General features: G+C 41.4%; 1 protein-coding gene across 1 annotated transcript in view; it reads left to right on the forward strand.

The window, feature by feature from the left end:
* The window catches only part of LOC144682282 (protein bassoon-like), a 421,222-nt gene that overhangs the window by 303,342 nt on the left and 97,517 nt on the right, over positions 1 to 20,363 (forward strand). Inside the window, exon 5 of the mRNA XM_078544759.1 lies at positions 11,321 to 18,544. Within this exon, the coding sequence (XP_078400885.1) occupies positions 11,321 to 18,544 (7,224 nt within the window). The remainder of the gene's footprint in view (positions 1 to 11,320; positions 18,545 to 20,363) is intronic.

Below are 20,363 nucleotides of genomic sequence, written 5' to 3' on the forward strand. Positions count from 1 at the left end.
TCCAAGTTAAGGTTAGTTGGAAGTAACTGCCAGAGAGAGACTGGGGCAAAAGGGAGAAATAGCAAGTCCCAAGCTAAAGAAGAAAGTCCCCAAATCCAGAGGAGTGAAAAAGGAGAGAGTTCCAAGCAGACCTTCTAATCAAAGGAAGGACAGGATCCCTGGAAAAAGTCCTGTTAAATGAAATTAAGAGTGAGGATCAGAGAAAAGCTTCAAGCTTAAAGAGATAAAGGCTTACGAGAAGCCAGAAGGTTCAAAGAGACAGCTGAAGGAACTGAAGGCCTGTAACTCTTTGCTATGGGCATATGAAGCAGTGGTGTACTGTTGACAGCTGAGCCAGTGAGAGAGAGTGTGTGGAGGAAAGCTTGAAAGCATTTGTTGACCCAGGAGAAAGGAACATCTGACGGAGAGTTCGAAACCCTGGAGGTGAACCCTTGCGGAAGGCATCTTGAGAGAAAGCGTCAGTTTGGGAGAAAGTTCCAAAGCAATTTCTTGGAGAGTGGAGATTGGAAACCCTCATGTGAAAGATGGAGTTCAGTTAGACTGGTTGGCTCATGGTGTGACAAGCACCTGAGGGGAGTTGAGGAGAGATCCATAGCATCTGGTTAGGGTGGCATCTGTCACTTGATTTCAGAGTGTGGTATGCCTGACCACAGGTTGCCAATTGGCTTACATGAACTGTGTGCTTACTGTGAATTAGAGTATAAGATAGCTTTTGTGACTTGTGTTATCCTTACAATTCTATATATATCTGTAAAAGTATAGTTGTGCATGAAGGAGTATTGTAATATAGTTCACCTTTTCTTGTTAAATGTTTTATTCTTTTGTTAAAAGTCCATTAACTGACTCCTGTGACTCTGTTCAGTAGCTACTCTCCACATATCTAAATAAACAAATTAAAGATAGGACCTGTCAAGCCAGGTTCCACCCTGGGCTCAGGCTTGTCCAGTGGTAACATAGCAGGGATCGTAACACTGCAAATTGCAAAAAAGAAGGCCACAGAGCTACTTATAATTAGAATTAAATCCATGATAAATGCTGCAGTGAGACCTGATCTGTTTCTTTTGGTGAGGAACTGTTTGCTGCAATAATGTTTTCTTGTTTTAGCTTATTTCTATGAATGGTGGTGGGCTTCACTGTTGAGGGGAAGGGTAATTTGTAACATTCAAAATTATTACTCACTATAACCAAGTCTAAAGACACAAATTTGACTAAAGACGTTAGTGAAGGAACAAGAGGTCTACAGTACAAGGTTTACCAGTTGTTGTGTTATTGCCAGCACAGTTAAACAGTTTTAAAATGTTTTTGTATTTCCAGCTAAATATTGACACATTGCTAACATTGATTTAATCCGGGGAACCCTCTTTAAATATTGATAAATCCCAAGGTTTCCTCCAAATATTGATACAATCCCAAGGAGTTTCTCAATGCATTGATTGTCCAGCTGTGTACTCTCCTATCCTAACTTCTGAAAGGCGATTTCTGTATGCCCAAAAGGGGTATCACTGAAGAAACTTTTTTTTATTCACATGCAGTAACAGATATAACGTGTCAGTAGGTCAATACAGAATTTTCAAGAAACTGCTGAGAGTGCACGGTATGCTTAACCTTAGCTTGGCAGAAACCTGATGATCTCCTGTATCCCACTTTGAAATTTCTAAACTATCCCACTTTGAAATTCCTAAACTATCAATCAATAATGATTTCAACCTCAAGACTTTTAGCAACACATCCTGTTCCTTTGTTGACTTGCACCAGCTGCAACCTTAGATCTTAATACAGTGTGGGTATTTAATCACAATGAAGCACTCGAGCAGCATTAAAACAATTAGTCAAGTAATTAATTAATCACCCTCCATCGCAAATAAATACACCAACAACGTTCATTTATATTACGTTTTTAATTTAGAAAATTGAGCCTAAGCACTTTGTAGAGGTATAATCAGACAAAAATAGTTATCGAGCCAAAGGACAAAATATTGGCAGAGACAACAAAGTGCTTAGTAATAGAGATGGATTTTGAGGAGGACCTTATAGTGAGGAATGTGGAGAGAAAACTGAATGGAGAGATTCAAACATGGAATTCGCTGAAAAGATGATCCCTTAGATGTTAACTTATCTTTTCAAAGAATATTGATATAAAAATGCCTGAGTTATTCTATAAATGAAAGTAACATTCACCCTATTGTTTTTCAGAAGTGCTTTAAGTAATCCCCATGCCACAGCATACAGCACCATTTTACTTTTATACCTTAAAACTGGCACAACTCTAAAGTGACCCTAACCAAAGTCACAGATGACATCCTCTATGACTGTGACCATGGTGCAATGTACTTTTGTGTGCTTCTTGACCTCTCTGCAACACATCTACTTTGTAGTCGAGCTCAGTGGAAAAACCCAATTGTAACCAAAACATACCTAGCAATAGGTTCTCTCCCTGCTCCAGCACCATTGCTTCTGGAAACTTGCAAGGATCTATGTTTGGCCTGTTCCTTTTCTTTATCCACATGCTGTCCCTTGGAGGCACCATCCAAAGACATGAATAGCTTGCCTTCAGTTCTCCTCCTTCCACTGTCTTTGTGCTGTCAGACTGCTTGTCCCATATTCGGTCTTGGATGAGCTGTCATTTCCTCCCTTTAAATATTGGAAAGACCAAACTCTTTAACACTGATATAATTTGCTTCTCTGGCTACAACCTGAGGCTGAATCAGATTGTTCATAACCTGTGCGTCCAATTTGATCCCAAGTTGAGGTTTTGAACCATACCCCATCATAAACATTGCCTACTTTTTTCTTATTCATTTGTTGGATCAGGGTGTCGTTGGCTAGGCAAGCATTTATTGCACATCCCTAATTGCCCTTGAGAAGGTGGTGGTGAGCTGCCTTCTTGAACCACTGCAATCCATGTGGTGTAGGTATACCCACAGTGCTGTTAGGGAGGAAATTCCAGGATTTTGACCCAGTGACAGTTAAGGAATGGCGATATATTTCTGAGTCAGGATGCTGAGTGGCTTGGAGGGGAACTTCCTGTTGTTGGTGTTCCTGTGTGTCTGCTGCCCTTCTCCTTCTAGATGGTAGTGGTTGTGGGCTTGGAAGGTGCTGCCTTAGGAGGCTTTGTGAGTTCCTGCAGTGCATCTTGTAGATGGTACACACTGCATCCACTTCGTCGGTGGTAGAGAGTGAATGTTTGTGGATGGGGTGCCAATCAAGCGGGCTGCTTTGTCCTGGATGGGTGTCAAGCTTCTTGAGTGTTGGAGCTGCACTCATTCAGGCAAGTAGAGAAAATTCCATCATGCATCACGTGCCTTGTAGATGATAGACAGGCTTTGGGGAGTCAGGAGTTGAGTTGCTCACTGCAGGATTCCTAGCCACAATATTTATATGGATAGTCCAGTTCAGTTTCTGGTCAATGGTAACCCCTAGGATGTTGACCTTATACCTCCATAATATCCTGTATCTTAGACTATCGCTGCTGAGAATCTCTTCCATCGCTTTCTGACCTCAAGACTCTAATCCAATGTTCTCCTTTCTGGCTTCCTATTCTCCACCCCCCCTTTAAACTTTGCTTATACAAAAAGCTACCATTATCCTATTCCACAACAAATCCTCTCCACCCTCCCTTTAATACTCTGTAAGACTCACCTCTTTGATCAAGCTTTTGGTCCCCTTCCTAACATCTTTTTTTTTTAGCCCTGGGACTATTTTTGTCTCGGTATGTCTCTGTGAGGTGCTTCGGAAAATTTTCCCACATGAAAGATATAAATGAATGTTTTAGCTGAGATGGGATTTTATAGAAGTTTAAAATATACCGACCTTTGTATAAAAGATAAATCAGAAGAATTGTGTCAAGGTAAACCTAAACAATAGGATAAGGAGGGCCCCCAGTTTCAAGTTGATAAAGGCAAATTTGGAACCGTTGTCAAGAACAGCTTCTTCATACAGTGATCAATGTTTGGGATGGGATTCATGGAAACAAATCTTTAAAGTAATTTGAGACATATTCAGATACAGTGGGAGGGGGCGATATGATTTTGATATAATGAGGGAATGTAGTCCATACAGCCTCCCCCTCCCCACCAAAATAATATTCTCCTTTAGAGGAATCAAGGATGCTCTGCTGATTAAATATAGAGTACTGGTGTATTGCTTTCTTTTGAATTGGATTTCAAATTGCTAATTATTATAATATTAAGTTGATATCGGCCTTGTTTGTTGTGTGTTCCAACTAAATCCATTTCTTTTATGTGCACCAGTAAGGTGCCTCAATTTCTCTTCCTTATGCATGCCTATATCAGCCTAAGTCTGGAGACAGTATAACCTGCAATATCCATCAATTATTTGCAAACACATTTAGCTATTAAATAGCTATTTGGTATCTTAACTGAACCACAGAAAACTCTAGTTCCTAAACTTGCTGAGTTGTGGCTTTCTAAACACTTATGGGCGGGATTTTCCGCACTCGCCCACTGCCGGGGTTGTCTGGTCCCGCTGCAAGTCAATGGACTTCTGGCTGGGGTGCCACCTTGCCCGCGGCGGGTCCCGCCCACGACGGGTCCAGAAAATCCCAGCCTATCTTCCACTTGTTTCATGCACTTAAGGCTTTTGCATTGTTGATGTACATGATAGCCTTAATTCCTTAGTATTGCTTGCTGGCTAACCAATCTCACTCAGGTCACCTCATCCAGCTCACCAACCAACCATGTCAATAGATCTGAATTTTTGTTCTTCAGTTTTTATGATTTTTCCACTTCACTCTTTGTATCTTCTCCAGTGTGGGATTGCACTAGTGGATTGTACATTCTCTGTTGCTGCACATGGCCACTCCATCACATCAAGCCATGTTCTTCTTTGCCTGTTTTTAATCTACCGACATCAGTTCATCCAGATTAACAGCTTTCATTGAAACCCCCCCCAATTAAATTTTCCACAGTCTGTCATTTTGCTCATCATCATCATCATCATCACATCACTTCTCTTAGTGCCAGAGCAAGCACCCTTCCAGTAGTTATTCTTCTTGCCAGTTCATTTTTGGGATCTATCCATTTATTCGCATCCAAACTCCAATAGACTTTTCAATTGTTTGGTAGCGCAGAACTTGGATATTGCTGAAAAAAGAGAAATGTTGCCGAAGCTTTTCATCTTGTGCAGCTATTAGAGCACTCAAGATGCTATCATCAGTCCAAAAAGACATTCTGCCCACCACACAATTGAGAAACGTCAGGTACGAATTTCAGTGCCAGTGCAATGCCAGGTTTGTGGGCTGTGCATCCCAGTGATTGACTGATTAAATCAAACAGCAAATTTCTTCATGATAGGCAAAGTACAGACCAAACTCAACCAGGCCACACTTGCAAAACCAAAACAAAATGTCTACTGTTAGATATGATTCCATGATTGGGCAGCGCTTGCTAAACAATCCTAAGTGTGTTAATAGCTACAGTAACAACTAATTTGGCTGGCAGAAAACAGAGAGATAAATGGGTCTTTTTCTGATTGGAAATTTGTGATGAGTGGAGTCCCGCAGGGGTCTGTGCTGGGGCCTCAACTTTTTACAATTTACATCAACGACTTAGATGAGGGGAGCGAAGGAATGGTAGCTAAATTTGCAGATGACCCAAAGATAAGTAGGAAAGTATGTTGGGAAGAGGACATAAGGAGGTTGCAGATGGATATAGATAGGTTGAGTGAGTGGGCAAAGACCTGGCAAATGGAGTATAATGAGAGAAAATGTGAAGTTGTTCACTTGGGAAGGAAGAACACAAAAGCAAAGTATTACTTAAACGGAGAACGACTGCAGAATTCCAAGGTGCAGAGGGATCTAGATGTTCTAGCGCAAGAGTCACAAAAGTTTAGAATGCAAGTACAGCAAGTAATCACGACGGCTAATGGAATGCTATCCTTTATTATGAGAGGGATTGAACATCAAAGTAAGGAGGTTATACTTCAGTTGTACAGGGCATTGGGGAGACCATATCTCAAATACTCTATGCAGTTTGGTCTCATTATTTAAGGAAGGATGTAAATGCTTTGGAGGTGATTCAGAGGAGGTTTACTAGATTGATATCTGGAATGAGCTGAATGAGCGGGTTGTCTTATGTGGAAGGGTTGGACAGAGTTGGCTTGTTTCCACTGGCGTTTAGAAGAGTGAGGAGTTACTTGATTGAAGTATATAAGATCCTAATGGTCTTGACAATGTGGATGGGGAAAGGCTGTTTCTCTTGTGGTTGAGTCCAGAACTAGGGGGCACTGTTTTAAAATTAGCGATCGTCCTTATAGGGCAGAGATGAGGAGAAACTTTTTCTTTCAGATGGGTGTGTGACTTTGGAACTCTCTGTCCCAGAAGGCAATGGAGACAAGGTCATTGAACATTTTTAAGGTGGAGATAGATAGATTCTTGTTAGGCAAGTGAATCAGGGATTGTCGGGGGTAGATGAGAATGTGGAATTTGAAATGCAAACAGATCAGCCATGATCTTATTGAATGGAGGAGCAGGCTTGAGGGGCTGAATGGGTTACTTCTGCTCCTATTTCGCATGTTCACGTGTAATTTAAGATAATCAGTTGAGCTCATAAATTCGCTCATTTACACTTGCTAGAAGCAACATATATTCATATGCAGGGACCCATTCTCTGCAAACAAAAGGAATAAGGTCAAGCCGTGCGCCTTTTCTAAATGACCAGAGAGCTTTGGGAGCCTATAGTTTCCCCTTTGCTTTCTCCAAGGCCACGCTTCAGCCAATTAGAATTAACTTACCAGCCAGCAATCTTTTGTCCTGTAGTATAAATTGTTGTGATCGTTTGAAATTTGGCATTCTTGTATTTGTCCCAATGAGTGCAAGAGGAAAAGCTTCAGCAGTATTCAAATAGTCTTTTCCTCACTTCCCTGTTCATATCAATGCAGTGATCATGAACATGCACAACACTTAAGCATTTTATCCTTAATTTTTACAATTGCACAAGAATGTTCTTTTTAAATACCTTTTTGGCAATTGCGATCCTGTATTTACAATTGTCCTGTTGTCACACCCTTGTAATGCGTCACTGGTGTGTGCAGTTGAATTGTCTTAATGTTGAATAGTTTAACTATTTCACTACAAATATTCTACCAAAAAACAAATTTAAAAGTTATTTGCTTTTCAAATTCATCTTTCTGATATCTCCCGATTGCCAGCCTAATATACAAATGCAAATTGAGCTTCCTTTATTGACTTTGGCTTCCCATATAGAATTTTCATTTCAATAAAGAGTTTATTTTTAAGCTCTTCTAAATTTGCTTTTCACTAATTTTATGGTGTCTCACCCTAACCCTAATCTGTCATCTATATTCTCTTCCTCAACTCTTTTCACTCTCGGCTCTAAGCTTACATCACAGCTCATCCCATTTACACTTGAAATTCTTCTTCTCTGCATACTTTCCAGTGCAATTTTGATATTTTGCAAGAATAGTAACCAAGAAGTTTGATCATGTCAGCACCTCTTAAACTTTCAGCATTGTCTCTGTAGACATATACTCCAATGTTCTGGCTGTGTATCTTGTCATTCTATTCACTCTTACAGTAGCCTCAAATTTAGCTAGACATTGAAACTGAGGAATAAACTGCCAGTTTTAGATACCTTTCAAAGTCTCCCTTTGCCAGTTCAATTCCTTTCATTACATATTTTTAGCTCAACTAAAATCCTACAAAATCCAGTATCTAACTCATCCTGAATCTGTCCAACACAAAATCAAATGTATATATTGGTTCTGTTTCAGGTTTTAGAAGATATTTTGTATTCTAAACTCTTATCCTGAAGTATCCAAAATGACCAAATAATATATACTCTCCTTGGTGGGAAATAAATGGGTCTTCTTGAGCTTGAGTTGATGCCATGAAGACAAGTCTGGCAATGGAAGATTGGAAACCAGTCATGCTACTGTGTTACTTGAGCCTACCAGCAACACAATACTCCCAGACACTGTTGACAATTGATTAGCCAGCCTGACTCATTGATTTGACCTAGAGAGGTCGACCTTTTACTAGAAACTTGAACGCTTCTTACTTGGCTTCATATATTCCTGCAATGTGCTAATGGGTAATGCGGCCCTGGCTGGATGAGTAGTGTGAAGATGGATGTTATTATTTTAATATTTTTGGGAATATGGTGGCATTCTGTAAAGAAGGTTGTGTGTTTGTGTGTGTGTGTGTGTGTGTGTGTGTCCATGATTAATTGAACTGGGGGAAGGTTCATATAGACAGCTAGCCTGTGGGAACTGAAAGATGATGGAGAAAAGTGCAAAGTGAATGCATTTGTAATGAGAGGCTATGGTGAGTTTGAATATACGAGTAAATAGGTTTGGTTTTAAAATTTGCATTAGGTGAGAGGTAGGGACTTGACTTTTCAGTTGTTAAATTTCAAAGGACAGTAGAGATGACAAAGGACTCCTACAACTTACAATGGTTTCATAAGTAAACAAGGGAAGGTTATTAAATTTTATCTGACCCAAAAGTGGAGGCAATAGGAAGACATGAAAGATTTTTATATTTTGGAAAGTTGAGTTCAAAGAGGTGCTTCGGACAATGGAGTCTAGGATGAAAGGGGAAAAAAATATTTAAAGAAAAATGTTTAGTTGAGTTGAGGTGGCTGTATGGGGGAGATTTCCTGAGACCAGCTCTGTGCTGAGAAAAGTTGTGAATTTGAAGCAAACATCCAGTTTCAAGCTGGAAAAGTCTGTTTTCAGAAAACAGTCTGTTGCTGAATTTCCTTTGGATTTCCACAGCAGAGTGGAGGAGAGTGAGATGTGATATATTTTATTAACGTAGTTGCAGTTTTTGCCTTGGGTAACATTACTGGATTTTCATGGTTAAAAGTCTATGTGGGAACTGTTGCCAAGTAGTTTACTTGTGTGTTCTGACCAAGTGGGTTTTTTTTTTGGTGATATAATTTTGGCGGTATAATTTTAATCTTGCGTATTTAAGTTTTTTCTTTCTACTTGGTAATAAATCTTTTAGTTTTAAAATTCTAAAATGTTACTGGGATTCTATGCTTCTGGGATCAGTAGTTTTCCCCTCATTTTCAAAATACAAAACAAGAATAAGGGTATGATCAGTAAAACAAGTTTCCATCTGGGATTTAGCTTGCTTAGTGAATAACATCGGCAGCGGTTGTAACAGTAGCAAGTGCTCTGTCCTAGTTAGCTACATGATTTTAGTTAATTAAACTCAAAGTGTCCCTGCACACTCTTGGGATACCAAAGCTCAGGTTCATGTGATCCTCTACCTAAGCCCCCTGGGTTTAGATAAATTGGGTGTAACTCTGAGGGGAATGAAAGAGCATTCCATTAAAGACAAACAAGTATTGAGGTTTGCTCGGTAACTTAGTTTGAAGACCCATAAATATATTTTCTGTACATTAAGACATTTGGCTGACCAAAGCAAAAATCCAAAATTTGCAGGAGGCTTTCTTTTTCTCCCTTTACCCATCCTCTTGTGGAGATGTGACTGATCCTGGGCTAATGTTCCACAGGTGCTCGTATTCCTTCAGAACTTTGCTAAGTCTCCCCTGTGTACCTGAGCACTGGGTGCATGTGGGCTATTCAATGTTAGGCATATTGTAGTTAAGCACCATCCATTTCATACCCCGTGTCCACAGTGCATCAGGTGGTGTGCATGCGCAGCCTTCGATGACTGTCCTACAGCTTTCTCCTCCCTCTCTGGAAGTATCCATCCATCTGCCATCATCTCATGGCAGATCAAAATCATCAGTTGATTTATACCAAACTGTCAATACAATTAAAATAAACTTTCAACATACATACACACAAGATAAGTTTTAAATATTTGGTGATGTTATCCTCAGTTTTTTTGGCGGCTCCATGGGTGGAGCATAAAGTTGCCTAGCATTATCTCCCTCACCCACCTCTACAAGGATTCAACCCAACCTGCATTCAGCTTCATCCAAATTGGAAGTTAAGTGGGGAGTTCAGTCTGAATCTTGGCATTCCATGTAATTGTGTGTGAATGCTTCAATGTATCTTACCACTGCAGTGTTCTATAGGTGTGAATATACATCTCCTGCATATATTATTAAGTAAGTCTCACATATGGCATGCACTACCTGTTGTCACGATTTTGGTGTCAACATTATTGGAAAATCACCATATCGAAACTTACAGTGGGGGACAAGCTATTAAAGTTTATAATGATAAAAAGTCTATCTGATAGTGATGCTATTGCTGGAATCCTCGCACCATTGTTGTCATTGTGCTGCTAATTGCTCAATTCCTTTTGTTCTTCATCCAATTTTCACTTTTGTGTATGTAAGCTTTTCCTTTAAATTCATTTTTTTTTTAGATGTTATGGTCTCTTTCTCAGCCTCCCCACCAATACTTCTATGGCACCCTTCCCCTGTGCAGGCTTCCCTTGCTGCACATTGCTTGAGTGCCAACCTCTGTGCTCCGTTGGGTCTCCAGAGAGTCTGACGTCAAGAGCTATGGCTGAGTTTGAAAGAGCAGAGAGATTGGGCTAATAGGCTAGAAAAGAGACAGACCACAATGTGAGAAAGATTGCGAGAGAGAGAGTGCATGATATCAGAAAGGAGAGAAGGATTTTTGTGGGCAGATCAAGGAGCAGTCAGAAAGAGATCAGAGAATAGATAAAAAAGGGAGGAGATAGAGAGCAAGACATATTTCAGAAGACAGCATGAAAGGGACAAGGCTCAGGTTGTGGCAGGAAGCAAAGGATTCACTGAGCAACACCAGGAAAGACTTAATAGTGTGTCTGTATATATTTATGTAAGAAACCGAACTTCGTGCAACACTACAATATTGGGATTTTTACAGCCTGAAAACATATACTGATCTTGTTAGTGTTTCAGTAACCAAACATCATTTATGTGACCTCCACCAGACTCTAATGTATGACGACATGCTTGTACTATGAATAAGGCATTAACAATGTGCTCTTTAAACTCCAAACAAGACCTTTTTTCAAAAAAAAAACCAAATCTACTTCATGTGCTAACTCTGATTAACCTCTAATTAGAAAGCTGAGATGTTGTTGTTCAGTATTGTACAGCATCAATGCTGTGTTTCACATTGTTTATATAAATCTCTAATTTTTTTCATGTAAACTAGTTAATTATTTATTTGTATGCAATTTTAGTTCCAAATGCTTGCTAATTGATTTCTCTTGGAATTTCTGTTATTAAACAAAAAGGCACAGAACTATCTGGCACTGTAAAATTTTGCAGGCTTTTACTAGTGACACAGTAGAATGTAAGTAGCAAAAGTGTGATTATTGATTGTTTTAACCATTTATTGACAGTAACTTTCTTGTTATTTTCAGGAATTGAGTAAAGGCTATCCTCAGGAGCTCTCACGCAGCCCCCAAAGTTTAAGCGATACAGGCTACTCGTCTGATGGCATATCTAGCTCACAGAGTGAGATTACAACTATGTTGCACCAAGAGGGACAAAAGCTTAATGAGTCTGGTCTACTGCAACAGAGTCCAAAGAGCCCTTCAGAGTTTACAAAGTTGGAGAGCACTGTACGGCCATTGCTGGAATCCCAAAGTGTTCAAGACGAGGCTAAAAGAGGAAGGACTGCTCAGAATTTAAGTGAAGAACAGAGACAGCGACATAGACCACGATCGCTTTCGATTACGCCGGAGTCTTATAGCTCAGATGAAGAGCTTGAAGATATACAAGAGGAGGATGAAGATACTTTTGAATTGGAGAATCAAAGTGAACGAAGAGAAAGCCTAGAGTCATTGGATGAATTTGGCAGGAAACTGCGGCATGACTACATTGAAGACAGTAGTGAAAGTGCAATATCACCTCCCCATGCTAAGAACGCACATGCGGGTGCAGAATTAACAGATGAAGAATTTATGCGAAGGCAACTCTTGGAAATGAGTGCAGAAGAGGATAACATCTCTGTGGAAGATGAGGACTTGAATAGTCATGCTAAACGTATTAGCATCAAGAAGGGTCAGAAACATAATTCAGAGTCCAAAAGACAAAGCCCTTCGAAACAACATCTGGATCCTAATACAATTAGCAACTATGAAGACACTACACTGGAAAATTATCGACAGGAAGAAAGCCAACCATGGCAAGAACAGAAGGAACATGATGAAACATACAGAGAATCTATAACTCCTGCAGAAGAGGACTCGATGGGAGAACCAGCTGGTCTACGACGCTTCAAGACTATTGACTTGAACACCACAAATACCTATGCCAACAGAGGGGTCGAAGTTTGTAGTGAAACAGATCTCAATATTGACAGAGAACCTGAACTTGAGATGGAAAGTTTGACAGGGTCACCAGATGAAAAATCAAAAGGTGAATACTCATCTACGTTGCCACCCTCAACACCTACTTTTTCATCAGGCACATCACCGACTTCTGTTTCTTCATTGGAAGAAGACAGTGACAGTAGTCCAAGTCGAAGGCATAGACTGGAAGAAGTTAAGCAGCAGAGAAAGGCTAGGCATCGTTCACATGGTCCTCTGTTGCCAACTATTGAGGACTCTTCTGAGGAAGAGGAGCTACGAGAAGAAGAAGAGCTCCTTCGAGAGCAGGAGAAGATGCGCGAGGTTGAACAGCATCGTATTCGAAGCACAGCACGTAAAGCAAAAAGAGACAAAGAAGAGTTAAGAGCACAGAGAAGACGTGAAAGATCCAAAACACCACCAAGCAATCTTTCTCCCATCGAGGATGCTTCCCCCACAGAAGAGTTGCGCCAAGCTGCAGAAATGGAAGAACTCCATCGATCATCCTGCTCTGAGTATTCGCCAACAATGGATTCTGAAGCTGAAGGGTTTGAAATAACCACCTGCAGATTGTACAAATCAGGCAGTGAATACAACCTCCCATCATTCATGTCCTTGTATTCTCCGACTGAAAAATCAACTAATTCTTCGATGAATCAAAAACCATTGAAGAGTGCAGAAGAAGCTTACGAGGAAATGATGAGGAAAGCTGAAATGCTAAAGACACAGCAGCCCTCACAGAATATGTCTTATGGCAGTGCTTACCAGCAAGATGATTACATGCAAAATAATTATAAATACCAGTCTTCAGATGCCTACAGTTACTCAAACAATGAAGTAGCATTATCCCAGACAAGCTTACAAAATGAGCTGCAGAAATCAGAAGCATATGAAAGCACAGTGGAGACTGCTGCACACACTCCCAAATTGTCCCGCTCACCATCCCTTGAGCTCCGCCTGCAACAACAAAATGCCCAATTACAAAATCTTGAGAGGTCTTTTCAGGAAAAGAGGCTTCTTGATGCACAAAGTGCTTATACAGAACTAGCAAGGCAAACTGATGCACTTCTTACACCTGGAACAAGCCCCACCCAGTCATCTGCACCAATGTCTTTCATTTCAACTCACGCTAATAGAGGCATCCCTGATGTTAAGGTGACCCAGTATTTCACTAGAGATATGCAGGACCAAAGCCAGACTGCAACACCTATTGGAACAAAGGTTGACACCTCACATATTGTTACAGCCTCTTACACAACGTACAACAAAAGATCAGCTGTGACTGTGGCCACTGCAATAGCAAGTCAATCCTCTATCTCTGCAGGATCTACTCCCATTGATCGAAGTATGGGATACATTCAAGCAAGGCCCTCAGATCCTGGAAGCTCATACAGCTCTCAAAATAACATCTCTGGGAGCAAGAAATTCAGTGAATCCTATGGGGCATCAAACCTCGATGGAGCATCCACACAAACGTCTGGGAGCTTTTTCAAAAATTCCAGCCCCGAGGAGCCTCTTTCTCCAGCTTCACAGAGAGCGGTTTCCAGAACGAACATGTCAACAAGTCCTATGTCCAGTGGCAAATCCACTACCGAATTTTCAACACAGACTTCTAATACCAGGGTTATCTCGCCTTCCAATGTGACCATGGCCTCATCACCCTCCACAATGATGGCTCAAGGTACTCAGACTTCAATGAGATCACCTCGCCTCACCAGGCAAGTATCTTCTCCTGACTCCAAATTCATGGTCATTACTCTGGCATCAAATATTTCAACCTCAGCCCAGCCTTTGGCAGTCAATTCATCTGCATCACCAAACACCTCACCAACTCGGTTGAATCGACAGCAGACCTTGCATGGTTGGACTCAGCCAGTGGCTGCTGCATCACAACAGCAGATGCAGCTACAATCTGTGTACGCCAAGACTTCATCACAGACCGATAGAATATCTATGATTCAACCAACACAGAGAGGACAGATATCTTCAACAGTTGTCACAACTTCTGCTGTGCTTGGTCAGGGTGTGGCTCCTCTAGACAATACGTCTTTAAACAAAGCAACATTGATATACCAGAATTCAAATCTAAACTCAATGGAAATTTCAAGGACGTGCAGCTCTATAGTAGATCTCCGAACAGTTACTAAATCACCTCCTGTAATCATAACAGACCATGGAATGGATTTGACATCTTTAGCTACGGAAAGTAAAAAATATTCGCTTGAATCAGACCAGATTCCTTGTCGTCAGTCCACTGCTGTGCAGCCATTAATCATGAATCTTAATGTGCAGGAACATCCACACATAAACATAGCTCCTACTACAACTGTGGGCATAACAATAACATCATCTATGTTAATTTCCCAGGCCAAAGTACCAAAGATATATGGAGATCCTTTCCAGAATCTTATGGACCTTGGTCATGGCACAGCAACAGCAATCTGTCTCACACAAACAAAACAGCTTGAATCAATGGTCCAACCCCCTACTGTAACAGAAAATGGAAACAATATTGATATAGCAGCAGTTACAACAAAATCAGGCTTTACTGGTCAAATCCAACCGCATTTTGCTAGATTTAACTTAGCGAACCAAATGACTCCAGTGCGCAAAGTGGACATTTTAGTGAATCAGACCAACCTCAATAATGCCATTAATATCAGTGCCATTCCTAGGTCAGTACCTCAAGACAGTGGCTTTATCACCTCACAGGTAGACAAAGAAGCATCACTGGAATTAAAGCCATCTGCTCCTCCAGCAAGAATGCATGGAGTGAAAGCACACAATGTAATGGTGCAACTAGATAACACAGCAGCTGGCACAGTTACAAAGCTGATAAAACAAGATCCTCCTCCAAATGCTTTGGATTTGACAGGAGCAAAACCAGAAAGGGCTGTTTGTTGTGATGTTGTGTATAAATTCCCTTTTACTGGTAGCTGCACGGGGTCATTTAATCCTGGCACCCGAGTCCCAGATCAAGTAATGACTGATCCACGGCAGAGTGACAGGAATAGTGCTCAGAAGTACTATGACAACAGAACTCAGGAACCTGTTGACAGGTACCAATATAAAGAGTCAATGGCTACTTACAAGGATGGTTCTAATTTGTATGAAGAGCACAAAACGTTCCCTCAGGTATTTTCTGGGCGGCTACATTCATCTATGTCAGACTCCAATTTGTTAGAAGCTAGTATCAATTACAATTTAATGAAGGATGAACCTCTTTATCACCTACCTGGAGGAGATGCAGCTGTGGATCTGAGTACAATGAGACATTCATACAGTTTAGCTTTCAATCAGGGGAGGGACTGGGGACTTGGAATGCAGTATGGTTCCTTCACTGATTTGAGACAACAGTCAGATATCCTCAGCCAACCCACACCAATGAGAAGATATAGTTCAATGTCTAATATTCATTCTGATTATGCATACTCCATGCGAGAGGATCTGCCAAATTTTCAGGAGGCTAGTTTGGCCCACTATAGTGCAACCACTGCTCGAGAAATCAGCAGGATGTGTGCAGCCCTAAATTCCATGGATCATTACGGAAACCGATATGCAAATAGTTCAGATTCCCTGCAATATGGACCAGCTGGGCCAAATGCACACTGCAGTGGACTTGCAAGAAACAGTGTAATGTCAAACCAACAAGGACTGACACCCATAAAACAAGATATGATGTATCATCCAACCTTATCTGACTCTCGGCGTCGTATTGCAGTGCACGGCTTCGGCAATATGCCACAAGCTGTACGCATGAGAGCCATAAGGCATATGTATCCTCCAGCTGCTCCTGTGAGAGCACCTGATGGCATGATTTACTCTACAATCAACACCCCAATTGCTTCCACTCTCCCTATTACGACACAGCCAGCTTCCATCTTGCGTCCAATGTTGAGAGGTGTTTACAGACCCTACCTGCCTGGCAATGTCACAGCCGTGCCATTGGCCAGGTTGGCCAGACTTCCTCTAGTTGCACCGAGGATGCCTGCTTCAGCTCCTGGTCTGTACCGTTACCTGCCGCCACACAGATTTACAGCTGTTCCTGCATCTTCTGCGGGGGAAGCACCTATATACCTAGGAAAGCCCGGAACAGCACCCATAAGTAATGTTCGAACTGCAGGCCTGAATACAAATCAGCTTGTACCAAGTCAGACCATACAGAGGCCGGAGCAAAGTGGTACTCCTCAACAAAGTTCTTCAGCTCCTGTGGCCCAGAAATTTATCCCTGATGCTAATCAGTCTAAGCAGCAGGCAGATATTGGGCTCATACAACAGCAGCAACAGCTACAGCAGCAACTCCAGCAACAACTCCAACAACAATTACAACTTCAGCAGCAACTACAGCAGCAACAGCAACAACAACTACAGCAGCAACAGCAACAACAATTACAGCAGCAACAACAATTACAGCAGCAACAGCAGCAGGAACAGCAGCAGCAGGAAGTGGAACAGCAGCAGCAAAAGGAACAACAGCTGCAAGTACAACAGCAACTGCAAGAACAGCAACAGCAAGAACAGCAACTTCAGCAACAGCAGCAAGCAGAACAGCAACTTGAACAGCAGAAAGAGCAGCAGTTACAAAAGCAACTGCAGCAACTGTTGCAACAGCAACTGCAGCAACAAAAGCAACAGGAAGCCCAACAAAGTGATGCTGTAAGGACTGGTGCCAGTAGAAGAAAGCAGGAAGAAAAAGAAGAGGAGCATCAGCGAAAGCAACAACAAGATCATATTCTGCTTATTGAGCGGGAACGCGTGGAGCTGGAAAAGCTGAGGCACCAACGCCTGCAGGAAGAACTGGAGCGCCAACGCCTGGAGCTGCAGCGCCATCGGGAGAGTGAGCAAATCATAGTGCAGCGTGAGCTTCAGGAGCTGCAGACCATCAAGCAGCAGGTTTTACATCAGCAGCAGGAGGAGAGACAGGCCCAGCTTGTGTTACAGCGAGAGCAGTTGGCACAGCAGAGGCTGCAACTGGAGCAGATTCAACAGCTGCAACAGCAACTGCACCAGCAGCTAGAAGAGCAGAAAGTCCGAAATACTGTAAGTTTCCCTGCGGTTTGTGATCCTTCTGGTAGGATCAATCCACGCACTATGTCAGAGGTGGCTATTGAGATGCAAAGAACTATAGCTCAGAATGGGCAGTACTGGCCTGTGAACCAGTCATACATAGAAGGTGCCCCTACTGTCACCACTGCTCAAGAAACATATTTATCTCCACATCACAGGGGATTTATAGAAGCACCGCAACGATCTAATTCTGAACTGTCTCTTCGAACTGATGAGCACTGGGAAAATAGGGTCATTAAGAAGCGAAACTCAGTGCCTAGGCTAAGGGATGCTTATGAGGGAGATGATACATCATTACGTGATCAATATGTGGTTAAGAAAATAGCAGACTGTAGTGTACAGACTGATGACGAGGAAGGTGAAGAATGCTACTACATGTCTCGTCGGAGAAGAACAAAGCGAAGTGTGGATTGCAGTGTACAAACAGATGATGAAGACAATGGAGAATTGGAGCAGCCTACTCGTAGACGCCGCTCCAGGTTTTCAAAGCACTCAGATTCAAGCACAGAACACAAACGAGAAGCGTCAAAGGGGACCTCCAGTATTGCCATACAAACAGTCAATGATTGCTCTGTACAGACAGATCCAAATGAGCTAGGGCCAGTATCCCCTGCCATCCATATCACACCTGACCCACGAGTGGAAATTGTAAGATACATATCTGCTCCTGAGAAAACTTACAAAGGAGAGAGCCTTGCTTGCCAGACAGAACCAGAAGCACAGTCACAAGGCATTGTTGTTCCTCAGTTTGCAATTCCAACCACCATTAATCCCTACTCCACTAACATACAGATTGTAACATCGGGTCCACTGGATCAAACCAATACCAGACAGCAAGGAATTATGATTGTCCCAAAAGTTGAAAAAAAGAAACCAGATCCTTTGGAAATAGGATATCAGTGCCACCTCCCACCTGAGCCTTTGCCTCAAATGATTCGCCCGCCTCCTAAGTCTCCACAGGTTCTATACTCTCCTGTCTCACCACTCTCCCCACATCGGCTTTTAGACTCATCTTTCACTTCATGTGAGAAGTTAAACAAAGCCCACGTTACTCCGCAAAAACATTTCACCACTGAGTCACCTAAACGGCAGCAAAGTTTGCCTCGGCCAATCAAAGTGATGCAGCGCTCCATGTCTGACCCTAAGCCTGTCAGCCCGACCTTAGAAGATTCTGGAAAATCTAGATTTTTCGCTCATCATCATCAACAGAGCCTGCATGGCAGTCAGGTATGAAACAGCATGAATTGAGATAGTACAAGAAAGTCTGGGGTTTAGAGGTACAGAAATCCAACCTTACTAAATATATATTTTTAGCCAACAAAATAATGTTAATTTCCATCTGACTTGGTGTCTTTCTAATCGCGGCATTGAGTATACCTGAAATGCCTAAACATTTGGCTTTGTAGACCACTAAGGAATATGTTGGGAGGCACAGAAGAGCCTGGAATACACAGTAAGTGCCATTTTCATGTAAACTCTTTGCATGCTTATGTCAAATTCCTTTGTTATTTTAATCTGTAAATTTTTATTTTTAATCAGAAATCTAATGTCCCTGTTAAAATACCAGAGAGAGGAACTCCAAACAAACATAGAGTCTGTACACTAATGGAAAATATCACCTGCAGCAACTACCAGGCTATAAAGCTTTTCCATTAATTTGAATATGTCTCAAGCTGGATCAGATAGTCACCGCTTGCAGACCACAGTTTGCACACACCAGGGATATACCATTGTTGAACTTGGCTTGCAACATTCAACAATTGTTGAATATAAGAAAGCCCAATGCTTCATATTGTAGCATCCATGCAGCTTTTCACTTAACTTCCTTGGTTATTTCTCATTGTTATCACAAGGGAATTGTTAATAGTTGTGGAGTCAAATGTTAATATGAGCAGTCACAAGTAGGAATTTTGCTGCTTTTCATGGCTATTCTTTTCATTGGAACTGATTGAAAGATCTATGTGATGGTTAATCCCTGCCGTTAATGAGTGGCCAGAATTCAAGATTCAGTTGTGGTTCTGGATTTATCAAAGACCTCAGTTGACACTCGAGACCACTATCAGTGATAGTTTTATGAGAAGATAGATAAGTGTTCGACTATTCTATGCTACAGAGTAAATGGGATGAAATTATGTCTATCCCTCTGTATACAAAGTCCTTGATATTAGCTATGCTGTCGGAGGAAGATACTGAGTAAAGGCCAGGTATTGCTCAGTTTGATGCCAGTCAAATCATTGATAGTCTATCACAATTATTATAATGAATTACTCCATGGCCAGCATCGGTTTTTTCTGTTTTCTAGGCCACAGAGTGACGTACAATCTGCAACTCAAACTGAATAGGTGTATCAAATTTATACATTAGAAATAGCTACTTTCTTGACAAAATTATCACATTTCTAAGTGTCACTGATCTATAGTAGGTTATGAGCCATGTTTTGCAATGTTGATGAATTCCATCCATCTATTAACAATTTTGTGTTTTAAGCTATTCTAGCATTATCTGATTTTCATTTTAACGTAGAAAATGTGCTTCGAGTCCATTTTAACGGTACTGACCGCTTTTGACCCAATACACTACAATGAGTGGATGAGTTCCAAACATTAACCCATGTTGAGTTCTGCTGGCTCTTCAAATGCATGACAAACAGTTCTATATATATAAATTCTGCTTGATTCCTTAGCTTAAAAAGAAAGCCTCCTCCTTTCGAAACCTTGTGTAGCTTGCTAAATTCAGTGTTCTTCATGATATTTCAATGTGATACAAAACCATTCCTGGATAATTATGGTCACTTCTTAGGCATTGTAATTAAGCTTCAAACCAAAGCTTTGCTACCCTGCTGAAGTGATTAGCCCCTCCCGAATCAGGAATTGCATAGAACTGACTTCAGCAAAAGAAATTTAAGCGAGGGACTGAATTTAGATGCTGTTGCTTATCTGTACAAGAGGTGAGAAAAGGGAAATAGAGAAGAAAAATACAAAACCCAATAATACAGGATATGACCCATCTTGGCCTCCACCTGAGGTCCCACCATCATAGATGCCAG

Source organism: Cetorhinus maximus, chromosome 6, assembly GCF_964194155.1.
Source record: "Cetorhinus maximus chromosome 6, sCetMax3.hap1.1, whole genome shotgun sequence".
NCBI classification, from domain to species: Eukaryota; Metazoa; Chordata; class Chondrichthyes; order Lamniformes; family Cetorhinidae; genus Cetorhinus; species Cetorhinus maximus.